At 34.6% G+C, this 14,855-nt stretch overlaps 1 protein-coding gene across 1 annotated transcript in view; it reads right to left on the bottom strand.

The window, feature by feature from the left end:
* EML6 (EMAP like 6) overlaps nt 1–14,855 on the bottom strand; it is a 149,343-nt gene that overhangs the window by 57,173 nt on the left and 77,315 nt on the right. The window contains 4 exon segments of the mRNA XM_039344340.1: nt 259–386; nt 4,694–4,805; nt 5,620–5,822; nt 7,054–7,154. Coding sequence (XP_039200274.1) covers nt 259–386; nt 4,694–4,805; nt 5,620–5,822; nt 7,054–7,154 — 544 coding nt within the window.

Below are 14,855 nucleotides of genomic sequence, written 5' to 3'. Positions count from 1 at the left end.
ACAGCAATTAATTAGTCCAAACAAGCACCTTTATTAAACATAAACCTGATGGACTTCATAACTTAACAGTTTGGAAATCTATTTGTCAATATACATAAACAATATCCAATCCAATAACATCCTGAATAGCTTCTTTGTTAAATTAACTTGAACTGCAAAAAAACTACAGAAGGCTACAGTGAAATTAAGTAGCAAATGAATTAAATTAAGAGCAAACGTAGAAATGCTGGTTATGCTCTTTGATATAAGCAATTATACCTGCACAAGTAGAGTCATGGGACCGGTTTTATCAATTTCAAGAATCTCTCCATTTTTTGTTCCCACCAGTATATGTCCATGTCCTAAAATGATGGCACGGATTGATGGATTATCTTCCAGCAGCAACCCTGACAGAAAGAAAAATAAATAGACCTACTTTCATTTAATTTTCTAAATTTTAACAGAGCTTCTCATTTGCTAGAATTTATCTTGATTTAGATTATCTTTTGTTAAATATTTTAAAAGTGATTCATATAGTAACATAAGACTTGGGCCACATAGACATATTATTACTGTGTATTCTGTGTATTGAGGAATGTCTTAAGATAGTTCAGAAACTCCAGACAGCACAAAATACAGCAGCTGGCCTATTTATTAGAACTAGGCATTGTGATCATATTATGTTAGCATTACCTCTTACTGACTCTACTTGGTTCCAGACTTAGTTCTAAGTCCTGTACTAATTTGTAAAACTTTTCATGGTTTGAATTGGAAGTATCTGAAGAAATACTCTTCACACATTTCTACCTGAGCCCTATGATCATTTTGGAAGCCCTATTTCAGATAAAGCACAAAAAATATTTGTAGGACCACCTCTCTCTGAGGGTATCTGCCTGCTACACCACATCCAACAGGATGGATGTGCTCCAGGTTCCTTTCCTTAAATGTTGCCATCTAGCAAGAATTAAATAGTGTGCCTTTTCGGTAGTGGCCCCTGCCCTTTGGAATACCCTTCCTTCTGAGATCTGGCAGGCCCCTAACCAGCTAATCTCCTGAAAAACCTCGAAGACCTGACTTTTGGGGTAGTGTGTGGTTGAAATTCAGAAAAGTTGATTGTTGGGTGTGAGGAATATCTTGCTTTTGGAGGCAGGGAGAACAAGCAGGATTTTTTATGCTGGTTTCCATAATTTTTATCGTTTCTATTAGCTATATAGATAAAATAAATCAATACATTTAAAAAGCGATTAGAGTCCAGGTTTTCTTAGTGGTAGCTCCAATGAACACAGTAGACCACCTTATTTTATCCCCACAATAACTTATAGATTTAAGCTGAGCTGAAAGATATTGCCAGTCCCAAAGCCATCACATAGGACCATGGTCAAATGGGAATGGTGTTTCTGTCTCTTTTAGGAGTTCATACAGTGTGGAAGTACATTATTTATTTTTTCCAAGTACATTAATGTCTAAAATTTAAGTTTGAGCATAAATTATTAGTAATATATTAAATTGAAGGCCTTAATATATTATGCAGCAATGAAGTTCCATATGATAGCATGATTTTATTTGATTGTATTGCTGCAATTTTGCACTACAAGTTATCTCCATGAAAGTTTACATAAAATGAATAACATATTGAATACTTACATAAATACTCATTATGCTATTGCCTTTCACGATAAGCATCAATATGAAAAGGGCGGAAAAAGGGTAAGAAATAGTAAGCCACAATATTAAAGGCATAAGAAAGAAAAGAGAAAAGGAAATATGGCTAAATCTAATTTATACCAATATCATTCACTATATTTCTTCATATGTTTCAAACATCCTTGTTTCTACAATGTTCATATACTGGTTTGAATACTATTTTTAAAAAACTTTTCACTACTCTTTTTTGGGGAAATCTCATTAACTCTATCCAACCATGAGTTTTTAGTCTTTCTTTTCCTATTCATTTTTCATATATTTGTTTTGTTATAAACAGGACAAATATACTAGTCACCACTATATTACAGAATGTTCATATCTCAAAACAATACATCTTATATTTCAAATCTTATATTTATTACTAATCAAATAATAAAAAATTTGGTTCAACACTCATTCATTCTTCAAATTATCTTTTTTTGTTTTCCCATCTGCACTTCTTAAATATCTCATTCTGTGTTCATTTTATATTGATATAAAATGTTTTATGTTTTAAATTTCCTCAATCATTTCTTCATTTTCAATGAGAAAAGCAACCTGGAATTAAGGAGAAACTTCCTGACAGTGAGGACAATTAACCAGTGGAACAGCTTGCCTCCAGAAATCACTGGAGATTTTTAAGAAGAGGCTAGACAGTCACTTGTCTGGGAGGTATAGGTTCTTCTGCTTGAGCGGGGTTTGGACTAGAAGACCTCCAAAGTCCCCTCCAGCTCTATTCTATTCTATTCTATTCTATTCTATTCTATTCTATTCTATTCTATTCTTCTATTCTATTCTATTCTATTCTATTCTATTCTATTCTATTCTATTCTATTCTATTCTAAATTTACGTTATTAAGTAAATAATTAAGTACATTAAATTCAGGGGTCCCTAACTTGTGGGCCATGGCCCACTACTGGGCCGTGGCCCATTGGCCACCAGATGGCACGAATGGGTGGCCAGTCTGCATGCACACACAGCCCCACTTGTGTGTCATCGTGTCGCAAGCGTTCATGGCCCCACTTGCATGAGTGTCGCCATAAGCATCGTGGGTGTTCGCAGTCCCACTTGTGCAAGCACTCTGGGTTGCTGTGACCACCGCAGGTGTTTGTGGACCCACTTGCATGAGCGCTTGTAGCCCTACTTGTGTGAGCGCTCATGGCCCCACTTGCATGAGCAATTGGAAAACATGCATTCAACCCCCCCAACCATCCCTTTTTCCCCTCCCCCCACTCTGGGCTGCCAACCCCGAAAAGTTAGGGAACTCTGCATTAACTCACCTAGTGATTGTAACTTGCAATTGTTTATTCTATTTTCTATGTCAAGCAAAACAACCTTTGTCTTTGATACCTCAGTTTTCAGATCCATATTTCTCATTACATCATCAATCTAACATCTTTAAGTATGTTTATTTATTTTATATCACCAAAAATAAAATACAAAACAAAGAAAAGGAAAAAAAGAAAAAAAACAATCTAACAAACATCCAATACTAACAACAAAAAGAAAAAAAATCTATCAATCTAACATTCTTTGCAAATCATGAGAACTATTTAGGTTCTCATCTAACTCTATGAAAATCATTTATACAAAAGTTCCTACATATTGATTATCTGTAACTAACACACCTCTAATGTCACATTTATATGTAACTACATTAAACCTCATATAACCTCAGTTTTGACCCATTTGCTAAGCATTGCACTGATTCTCATTCATGCTTTAGTTCCTTTATATATCACTGGTATCATACATACATACAAAACATTCCATAATTCAACACTAACTCACTATCTTGTATATAGGTAGTCCTTTACTTACAACCACAATTGAGTCCAAAATTTCTGTTGTTAAGTGAGACATTTGTTAAGTGGGTTTTGCCCCATTTTATGACCCTTCTGCCACAGTAGTTAAGTAGTTAAGAGAATCACTGTAGTTGATAAGTTAGTAATCTAGTTGTTAAGTGAATCTTGGCTTCCCCGTTGGCTTTGCTTGTCAAAAGGTTGCAAAAGATGATCACACGATCCCAGGACATTGCAACGGTCATGAACCAGTTGTCAAGCATCTGAATTTTGTTCACATGATCATGGGGATGCTGCAGAGGTTGTAATTGTGAAAAATTAACATTTTTTCAGTGCCGTTGTAACATTGAATGGTCACTAAACAAACTGTTGTAAGTCAAGGACTACCTGTATTCTTTACATCAATAGACATACATTCTATATACAATCCTACATTCGTATATATCTTAACAACCTTTAAGGATCAACAGCTAAAGTTGAATTGCACTTCTCAAATTTTAGTCCTTATAACTTCTTGTATCCTTTCAATCAGAATTCTGCCAAACACTGTTCCAGACAAATAAGAAGAGATTGTTTCAAGAATATATGAATTGTTAATAAACATTAATTGAACAAAAAAGAGACCAGTGAGAAACAAAAGACCAGTGAGAATGGACGAGGACTAAATTGCAAAACAAATATATGAAGAAAAGAATGAATGGTTCAAGAGGAAGAGGAAGACCAAGGAAGTTGTTGGAAGAAGTTGATGAAGTTCTCATAATATTTAAAGAAAATAATGCAGCATATGTTTGCAGAGGAAGCATATATAATTTACAAGAATAGAAAGGTATGAAGAGGTATAATAGTGTTGCTATAAATTAGATTTAATTAGATTTCTTTTCTTTCATCTCTTGCCTTTGATTCCTTGTTACCTCTTGCTCTTTATTTTCATGACACTACTTATGTCAAAAAGCTATAGCATAATTTCCATGGACTTCTTACCTTTTAGTCTGCACATAATTAGGTGATTATTCCTAATGGGCTGTAGCATAAATGATTGGTAATCACTCCCAAACTTAAGCAAATCAGCCATCTGCCAGTAACCTCCAGATTCACTTTATAGAACAGTGCAAAGCTGGTGGCCTTGAAAGAGGTTATTATAGATTTACTAGAATTTTGCAATGTCTCTTACTATGTTTTATTATAAGCAGTCTTTATTCCGGCCTATTATAACTTAGAGTAGTTATACCTTTAGACCCAGGTGAGAGAGCTGCTCTTTTGATGGCATATGTCTTCAAGCATCTCTCAAATGTATCATCCCAAAGTGCCACAACACCATCCTTCCCACCTGTCACAAAGCCCTGTACAGAAACAGATTTATAAATCTGCTTAATGCATTGACAATATAAAGTTAGGTGGTAAAAAAATTAATGTCACTGAATTACAAAATGAAAAATATTTATTCATATGCTTCTGCCAATCTTGTCTCCCCAAGCTTGCTGATATTTGCCTCCTGTCTATGAATGTTGCTATTTTGGCTATGATATTCAACCTGAACATCAAATATTGAAAGAATGGAAAAAAAAGATAAAACCATAGGTAATTCATTGTGTCTAGTGGCTACATTAATTAAGATTACTATTTTCACATTCAAAGGAGCATTTATTTAGTTCCAAATGCAACAACTAAGTAACCCATCTATCCTAAATTGTCTTACTAGAAACAAGGATGAGAAATTTACAGCACTTATCCAATTCAAATACCATTCTGGAGTATTTAAAGCCAAAAGTTACACAAATTATGTATGCATACTTAAGCTCTGTGGTAATTCAGTTTTGTAGGTAAAATGGTGCTTTTGAGCAGAGGTCCCCAACCCCTGGTCTGTGGACTGATACCGGGCTGCAGCATGCCAGCAACTGGTCTGCACAACTAAGCAAAGCCCCATCCATGGGATGCAGGCAGCACACAAAACCATGCACTCTCTGGTCCATGGAAAAACTTTTCTCCACGGAACCGGCTGGGGACCTCTGCTTTAGAACATACATAAAACCTGTGTGCAACTCCTTAAATCAAATATTTGGTTTCCTGAGCTAACACTGCAGTGGCTGGAAATAGCTACACAATCCCATGAAAAGATGCAGTTGATTTAGAGTTGCATAACAAGACAATTTTTACCTTATCTAAAGCATGCATAGCAAATACAGGCCCATCGTGAGATTTTACTGTCTTAACCAACAAAACATCTTTCCAGATGTAAATATCTCCAGTTGCAGATCCAGAGAAAACGAGATCCTCTATCCGTCCATAGGAAATACTCATCATGGTTTCCTGTTTCCCAATATTTCCAAACATGCCACGTTTTGAGGTAAAACCACCACCTGGATAGTCATGATAGATCAATAAGGATTTTTATCAAGGACTATATAATTTTCAATTATCTAGTACTAAAAACTGATAGGGGAAAACAAAAAGTGTGTGGGGGAAGACAAAGAAAATCCTAGTATGTTTGAATTGCATATTTTGAAGGAAACAATGTTACAAGTTGGTAGGCAGAATATGTGGGAAATTGCCAAGTATAATTATATCATCCATTACTAGGGAGAGGCATTATTTATTTTTTTACAATATTTTTGGTTTTTCTGAGCTGCAGAGAATATGGCAATAATATGATCACATCTTCAAAATAAAGGATGATTTATGGTTCGGGGTGTCTGGATTTTTCCAAAGACAAAATAAATTAATTCAGCATAAACATTATTACAATGCTCTTATTTTTTGGAGGAAAAAATCACTAATATCTGCATCACAGGAAATTGACTGCCAAAATCTGATATCATGCTTCCAGGGCATTTTTGTGATCCATATAAAATGGAATGAGTAGATACCTAGAGTCCTTTCATCTAGTCCTAATTGCAGAGCCCAACTTTATTTTTATATATATCCTGAACTTTATAATTTTTACATATAATTCAAGGTGGCGAATATATTCAACACAATTTCCTCCTTCTGTTTTCCCCACGACAACCTTGTAAGGTGGGTTGGGCTGCAGAGAGAACTGACCGAAAGTCACGTAGCTGGCCTTAGTAGCTAAAGCAGGGCTTGAATTCACGGTCTCCTGCTTTCAAGCCTGATGCTTTGATCACTAGACCAAACTGATTCTCCAATTGTCTGTCTGTCTGTTTATCTCTAATTATTAATTTAAATTATAAATAAACTTTATTATTATTATTGTTAAATTTATTTGCCACCCATCTCATTTCAAAGCAATTCTAGATCCATTTACTAACCCTAATCCTAGCCCTAACTTTACTATTGGATTGCCACATCCAGTCCTCCAGCAGGAATAGAACCAAGGGCTACTAAAAATTTCCTTCATATCCCACTAATTTTTCCTTTTCCCCCCATTTTTTTTGCTCCTGAAAGATTCAAGCCCTCACCATAAATCAAAACATCAACAAGACATTTAGCTGTATATCTAGTATATAAGTCTTCAAGCAAGAGTGGTAAAAAACAGAATAGGAAAAATTTATCATAGGAAAATTTTGCTGTGTCTGTAATGAAACTATCTGAATCAACTTTTTGGTGAAGAAATGAGATAAATTCTACTACCTGTTTGTTGCCAAAATTTGATGTGCTTTATTCCAACAGTCACCAGTTTATCAGCATGATGAGGGTTGCACTTCACTACAAAGAGCTTATCTTTGTGACCCCTACATCACATTAAAAAATAAAGAATAAATGAATAGAATTTTTTGTATTATTGTGATAGCAACATCCTATTTTTTTTAAAAAGAGGATGTGGATCCTTTAACAGTAGTAACCATGTCTTACAGTGCTATTACTGAACAAAATAGAGGAGACATTTAGCATTTTCACTTATATATTATTGATGATTTTGATACAGAAGGATTTAAAACTACAAATTAAAAGCTGTTTTGACTATTTGTGGGGGTTAAAAAGTTCTAATAGTTCTATCCAGAGCTTTTTTTTGTCATAGAATGCCCAGAACAGAGTTCCAGCACCTTTTTTGGATGGAACCTTGTAGGATAGGCAAGGCGGCTTGTATGACATGTGTGAGTTCCGGCACCTTTTTTTCCTTTTTACAAAAAAAGCACTGGTTCTATCACCATTAGAACTTTTAACAAACAATAGAATTAACAGAGATTTCTCTTAATATGATCAATATAATAAATGACCGTAATCCTTGTCAAATCCAGTTTATACAGTAAGATTCTCATACAAATGAATCAGTTTTATTTTAATTGTGTAGTAAATTTTTGAAGGTATCATTCCTTAGTTAAATCTATTCAGTCTTGTTATTTTTATCTAAATAATAAAATTAGTAAATGGGAAAGTCCATAGTTACATACTGATGTGTTAGTAGAGATGTGGTTCAGTGAAGGACTGCTGAATTGCAATTCATGCTCTCATATCCAATTAATTTTAACAAAATCTTAATCTGCATGTTGAACAGGAATTAGGAAACTAATCAGGGACTGATTCATTGACATTCTTTTGAATAATTTATTGCTTATTTGCAAAGAGGTCCAATTGCACTAGTGGAATTCAGCCAGTTCACACCACTTCAGCAGATCTGGTAGCTAATATTTTGTTGCCCAGACCCAGAATGGACTTACGAAAGCAGCATCCACAAAAGAGAACCGGTTGTTCACATATTTGAATCCCACCACTGTCCAATTGCATAACTCACTACACAAACTGGATTAAATTGTTATAAGAATGTATTGAGTATACTTTCAATTATATTATTATTATTTTAAAAAAGTTTTTATTGGGTACAAAGAAAAAAAGGATTAAAAACTTTGAACATGGTAAATCGTTTTTGACTGACATCTTAGTCCATATTGTACATTAATTACATATAATATATCTATATACAACTGTACATTTCTGGTCTCTATCTTAACTTATCTCTTTGCTGTGACCTCCATTTTTTCCCTCCATCTATAAAATTTATTCCATATTCGATAAAATTTTGTTTCTTCCCGATTTTTTAATCTTTTAGTTATCCTGTCTAGTTCTGTGCAATACATAATTTTTTTTATTAGTACTTCCCCACTCGGTACTTCCATTGCTTTCCACTTTTGAGCAAATAGTATCCTTGCAACCGTAACCACATAAATAATTAGATATGTGTCATCTTTATTTATATTTTTCTCTAGTATTCCTAATAGTAATGTCTCAGGTTTGTATTGAATGTTTTGCCTAGTCATTTCTATTGCCCATTCCCAGACCATATGCCAATACACCTGTGCTTCTCTACATGTCCACCATACATGAAAAAAGTGCCCTTTTCTTTTTTACACTTCTAGCAGTTAGGTGAGTATCCGTTATACATTTTGGCTAGTCTGGCCGGAGGGAGATGTCATCTGTAAACCATCTTATACAGGTTTTCTTTATATGATGTCGCCAATGTGATTTTGTTATTTTGTTCCCATACTTGCTGCCATTGATCCATATTTATATTATATCCTAGATCTATTGCCCATGTCACCATTGTTTCTTTAACCTGCTCCTCATATAGCTTATATTCCAACAAGTATTTATAAATATTCTTTATTTGTTTTTTCTCCGGGCCTAGCAATATTTTATCTAACACTGTATCTTGTCTGTTAATACCCCATTCTTGCTTATCCTTCATGTATCTCGCTTGTATCTGAAGATAAGACCACCACTCCATGTCTATTCCTTGTTGTCTTAGCTCTTGTTTTTGTTTTAAATAACCTTCTTCTGTCAAAATGTCTTTATATATAATAGCCTTGTCTTTCCTATACAGATTGGGATATGTGACTGCCTCCAATGGTGATAGCCAAGCCAGAATCTTTGTGTAATATTGACGTTTGACTATATTCTAGCTTTTCATTAATTTTTGCCGAACCTTATGTCTTAAAAAATACTGGTGGTTTCTGCTTTGCCCCATCCATATGTGAGCATGCCAACCCTGCTGAAGGTCATAGCCCTCTAAATGTAAAAATCTTTTATTTTCTAAGGTTATCCAGTCTCTAATCCATGTCAGGGCCACTGCTTGGTAATATAGCTCCCAATCTGGGAAACCTAAACCTCCCCTCTCTTTGGATCCTGTAATGCCTTTAATTTTATTCTTACCTTCTTACTGGACCACACAAATTCTAAGGTTAATTATTCAACTCCTTGAAAAATTTCTTGTCTAATTGAATTGGGATGTTCTGAAACAGGAATATCATTTTGGGTAGGATATTCATTTTTACTGCTGCAATTCTCCCGAGTAATGAGAGATGTAAATTTTTCCAGCGGTCTAAATTTACTTTTATATTCTTTATCAATTTGCCATAGTTGTCTTCTTTAATTGATGAGCAGTGGGCTGAAATAACTATCCCTAGATATTTTAATTTGGAAACTAGTTGCATACCTAATTTTGCCTCGAGGTTTCCTTTTTGTATGTTAGTCATGTTTTTTGTAATAATCGTTGTTTTATTTCTATTTATTTTCAAACCTGCCAGATCCCCATACTCTTCCATTATTTTGAATAGTTTCTGCCCTGATTGTTCTGGGTCTTCTAATATAAATGCTAAGTCATCTGCATAAGCTTGAACCTTGTCTGTTTCTTTCTTAATCCTAAATCCTTTAATCTGCTCTTCTTGCCTTACTACTCTAGCAAGAATTTCTAATGTATATATAATAACAACGGCGAGAGAGGACATCCTTGTCTTGTGCCTTTCTGTATGTTGAATTTATCAGTGGCCTCTCCATTTATTATGATCTGGGCCTTTTGTTCAGAATATATTGTGGTATCACATTTAAAAAGTTTTCCCAAAAAATAAAACAAAAACATTATGTAAGAATTCCAATGTGGTTATCCCCAACAGAAACTCTGAAATACCCAAACCTACTGGATATAAATAAGATAATTAGATACAAGGAATTAGTAAATTAACAGGGAAATCTGAAAACAAAATAAGAATTGGAACAAGACATAGGCAGAGAAATTGACTGGTGGACATTTACACAAATTCAATCTGAATATACAGAGGACAAAAAATTATATGAAATACAAAAAGAGCCACAAGAATTGGATAAAATTATACATGGAACAGAAATAAAATTAATTAGTAATTTATACAAATACCTATTGAGATATAAAATGGAAGACGAGGTTCTCAAAGACACAATGATTACATGGGCAAAATTTTTTGGATATAATATAGAATTGGAGAAATGGGAAAAAATATGGGAAATAAACATAAAATTGATTATGTCAGTGGCATTCAAGGAAAACCAGTTGAAGATGTTTTACAGAAGGCATCTTCCACCAGCAAAGCTTGCCAAGATGTTCCAAAACAATTCATCAACATGTTGGAAATGTAAAAAAGTACATGGAACATATTATCATTTATGGTGGACATGCCCAGTTGCGAAAAAATACTGGACTACAATAAGAAGATGGATCGAAGAAATAATAGACCAACCCATAGACTGGAAACCAGAGATCTTTTTGCTGGTTATTTTAAACAGAAAATATAGTAAAGAAATACTGTACTTAATTTTACATATAACAACGGCAGCAAGAATAGCATATGCACAGTTCTGGAAAAATGAGAATATACCATCAGAGGAAGAAGTGATAAGAAAAATCCTGGACTGTGCTGAGATGGACAAATTAACAAAAGAGATAAAAGAAAAGGAAGACGCAGAGTACTATCTAATATGGAACAAATGGTATGACTGGTTGGAGACTAGAAATAATAGAGGAGAATAAATGTGGAAAGGTCAAAAGTGGAAAATGTATGTATAATAATGTATAGTAATAATAATATGTATTATTTTTAGTATGAAGTATAATATGAAGGAAGAAAAATGCAAATAAGAAACAACAGGGCAACAAGGACAAATATTCTAAAGAAGAATAAGGGAGGGAAATGTAAATAATACAAGATTACTGCTACGAAATCGCTGTTAAAAAGGGGGAGGAGTATATACTGTGTGTGTATGTGTGTTATGTTTTGTTTTGTTGGTTTAAAAAATAAAAAATAAATTTTAAAAAAAGTTTTCCCCAACATCCATTAATTTTAGTTGTTGGATCATAAATTGCCAATTGACATTGTCAAAAGCCTTCTGTGCATCAAGGAACAGAAGTGCCACTTGACGATCACTATGCGATTCATAAAATTTGAGAATGTCTAAGATTGTTCTTATATTCCGCTTAGTTTGCCTGTTTGGTAAAAACCCATTTTGATCAGGATGTATGAAATCAATTAAGTACTTTTTGAATCTCTCCGCCATTATTGAGGCAAAATTTTTTTAGTCAGAATTCAATAATGATATAGGTCTATAATTTTGTATCCGTGTTTTTTCCGCTTCTTCTTTTGGAATCAATATTATATTTGCCTCTGACCAGGACTTAGGTATTTTAGCTTCGGTTAATACGCCGTTAAAAACTTCTAGTAGGTATTGATTAAGTATACTTTGTTGCTCCTTATATAGTTCCGCTGGTATTGCATCTGGGCCAGTCGCCTTATTGGCCTTTTGTTTATTTATAACCCTGATTATTTCAGCCATTCTTATTTCCTCATTTAACATAGATTTTATTTCCTCCGGTATCGTCGGTATTTCTGCTTTCTTTAAGTATTCTATTATCCTTTCTACATTTTTCCCCTCATTTCTCTTATATAGTTTTTCATAGCATCTTTGAACGATTCCCCTTTTTATAGTCTCCTCCCCCTGGATCTCTCCTTTCTCATCTTCCAAATTAATGATCCGTAGCTTCTCTTTCTGCCTTCTTAATTTATACGCCAGCCATCTTCCCGGTTTTTTCGTGTGCTCAAAGTTATTTTGCTTAGCTGCCTGTAATTTTTGTGCTAACTTTTCCAAATCCTCTATACAAAGTTTTGTTTAATTAGATCCATTTTGTTTTTCAATCCTTTGTTTCAGGATCTCTCTGAAGCTGTGTTTCGGCCTGTTTGTATTCTTCCTCTAGCCTCATCCTTTATTGTTTTTTCTCTTTGTTTCTCTTAGCCATGTACTAAATTGCTACACCCCTCATGTATGCTTTTGCCGTATCCCAAATGTTCTGCAAGGATGTATCCTCATTGTCATTCGCTTGAAAGAAAAAGTGCATTTCTTTCTCCATACTTTCCTTAAATTCTTTTTCTTTAAGAATCACTCTTTGGAGAGTCCATCTTGGCCTGCTTCTTTGTCCTTTCACGCAAAAACTTATCGGATTATGGTCTGCCCAGAGGCTAGGTTCTATATCAATTTCTTGAATTTCCGAGGCTAATTCTTTTGTAAACCATAGCATGTCTATCCTGGTCCATGATCTATGTCTATTAGAAAAGTATGTGTATTCCCTCTTATCATAATTCCTTTCCCTCCAAATATCATGTAAGCTAAGATCTGTACACATCTCAAAAAAGGTTTTGGGAAGTGTTTTTTTTTTGTTTGTTTCCTTTCTTTGCCTCCGTACTTTTATGGTCTTTGTTTTATCTGCAATCGCATTAAAACCTCCGATTATACAGAAACCATCTCCCTCTATATCATTCAGCTTATTATGAAGGTTTTAAAAAAAGGATACTTAAGCTCTGTTTGGGGCATATATTACCACAATTATTATATTTTTTTATTCAGTTTAGCCTCAACTATCAAAACCCTTCCCTCTTTGTCTTTATAGATTTCTGAAATTATCTTCTGCTTAACATACAGAGCTACTCCTCTTTTTTTTTTCATCTAGTGAAACATATAGCCTACCTAATTTAGGTTGTTCTAATAGATATTCTTGATCATTTTTTATGTGAACCTCCTGTAAAGCGATAATGTCCGCATTTAGTTTAATAAGCTTACTAAAAACTTTCCTACGCTTTACTGGTGCGTTCAACCCTCTAATATTTGTTGACCAAATCCTATACTCCTCTCCCATTGTCCTCTTTTTGTCGTGTCTTTGTGCTTCTAGTAATTCTTATTTCTTTCACCTCCTCTGAGCTTCTTCTAGCCTATCTTGACCTCTTCCCCTTCTCACTTCCTCCATGCTTTGCTCTGTCCCTCTTTTCTCCAACATTCGTTTAATATCTCTTCTTTTTTCAACCATAACTCTTCTTCTCCGAGATCCCTCAGGTCTTCCTCTGAAGCACAATATTGCCTGTAGAAGTCTTCCTCTTTCTCTATTGTATCCAATCTAAACCTCTTCTCCTGCCAAGTCACAATAAGCCCCTCTGGTGTTAACCATCTAAAATTTACATTGCTTTGATGTAACCTGGACGTCAGGAAGAGGTAGTTCTTTCGGAGGTCTCTCATCATTTTTGGTATTTGTTTTAACACAATAATTTGTTTCCCTCCGTATTCTAACTGTCCGTCACATGTTCTATATAATATTTCATCTCTAATTTTCTTTTTTATAAACTTCACATGGACCTCTCTGGGAAGGTTATGTTGTCTTCCATAGTTTGTCTGCACCCTGTATGTCTCATCCATTCCAGCAATCATCTCTTCTTTGTCAATCTCAAGAGTTCCCGACATCTTGTCTGGAAGATCTTCTCCTCTTTCCTCAATAACATTTTGAAATCTAAGATATTGGGTCTCCTTCTCTGCTTCCAGTAACATCACCACTGTCATTAACTCTTTATTGGCCTCAGTTAAGTTTTTGTCCATCTCTTCCACCTTCTTTTCTTCATTGTCCAATCTTTGCTCTACTGCCAGCAACTTCTGTTCATTTTTTGCGATTTGCTGCTGAAAAGCTTCAAATCTTCCGTCCATTGCCTGAATCTTCTCTCTCATTTCTCCAGTAACATTCCTAACTACTTCTAGTTCCGTTTTGATTTCCTCATGATTCTTCATCATGACTTCCTGGATTGCCTGCATCATTGCCTGCTATTCTTTAAGTGGGTTGGAGCATTCTCTTTGAAGCATGTCATCTAACGATCTTTGGCTCATAGGACTGGAACTTTGTGTTGCATTTTTCTTCCCCCCACCAATCTTAGCTAAATTTGGATTGCTTGCCATTTTGAATAAACTTTCCCACAACTTACTCTTCTTCCAAAATATCCACTTTTCACTTCCCTCTTTTCGTTCTTCCACTTTCTCCCCCTTTACGTTATTCCCCTTTCAGGTGTTTAAACAACAATAATATCGCTGGTATATTCCATCTATGTAACTCTATCAGTATAATACTAATACAAGTACAGGTTCTAATAGTTCAATCTCAGCTGTTAACTTTAAACTTTCCCAGCGTTTTCCTTTTTTCTTTATATAATCCAATAAACCCTTCAATCTCTCTTTAATATCCTTTCTCTTTTCTTCTTTCTTCTGTCTCACACCATTCCATTCTATACGTCCATATAATCACCTGCTATCTCCTCAACAACACTTTCCCAAGTTGTCAGTCTCTATATCGTTCCAGTTCCTTCTATCATGCATTCTCTATC

This window comes from Crotalus tigris, unplaced genomic scaffold, assembly GCF_016545835.1.
Source record: "Crotalus tigris isolate CLP2741 ecotype Arizona unplaced genomic scaffold, ASM1654583v1 scf7180000017903.3850313, whole genome shotgun sequence".
NCBI classification, from domain to species: domain Eukaryota; kingdom Metazoa; phylum Chordata; class Lepidosauria; order Squamata; family Viperidae; genus Crotalus; species Crotalus tigris.
Note: the sequence above shows the minus strand (reverse complement) of the source record. Positions and strands in the feature narration are given on the sequence as shown.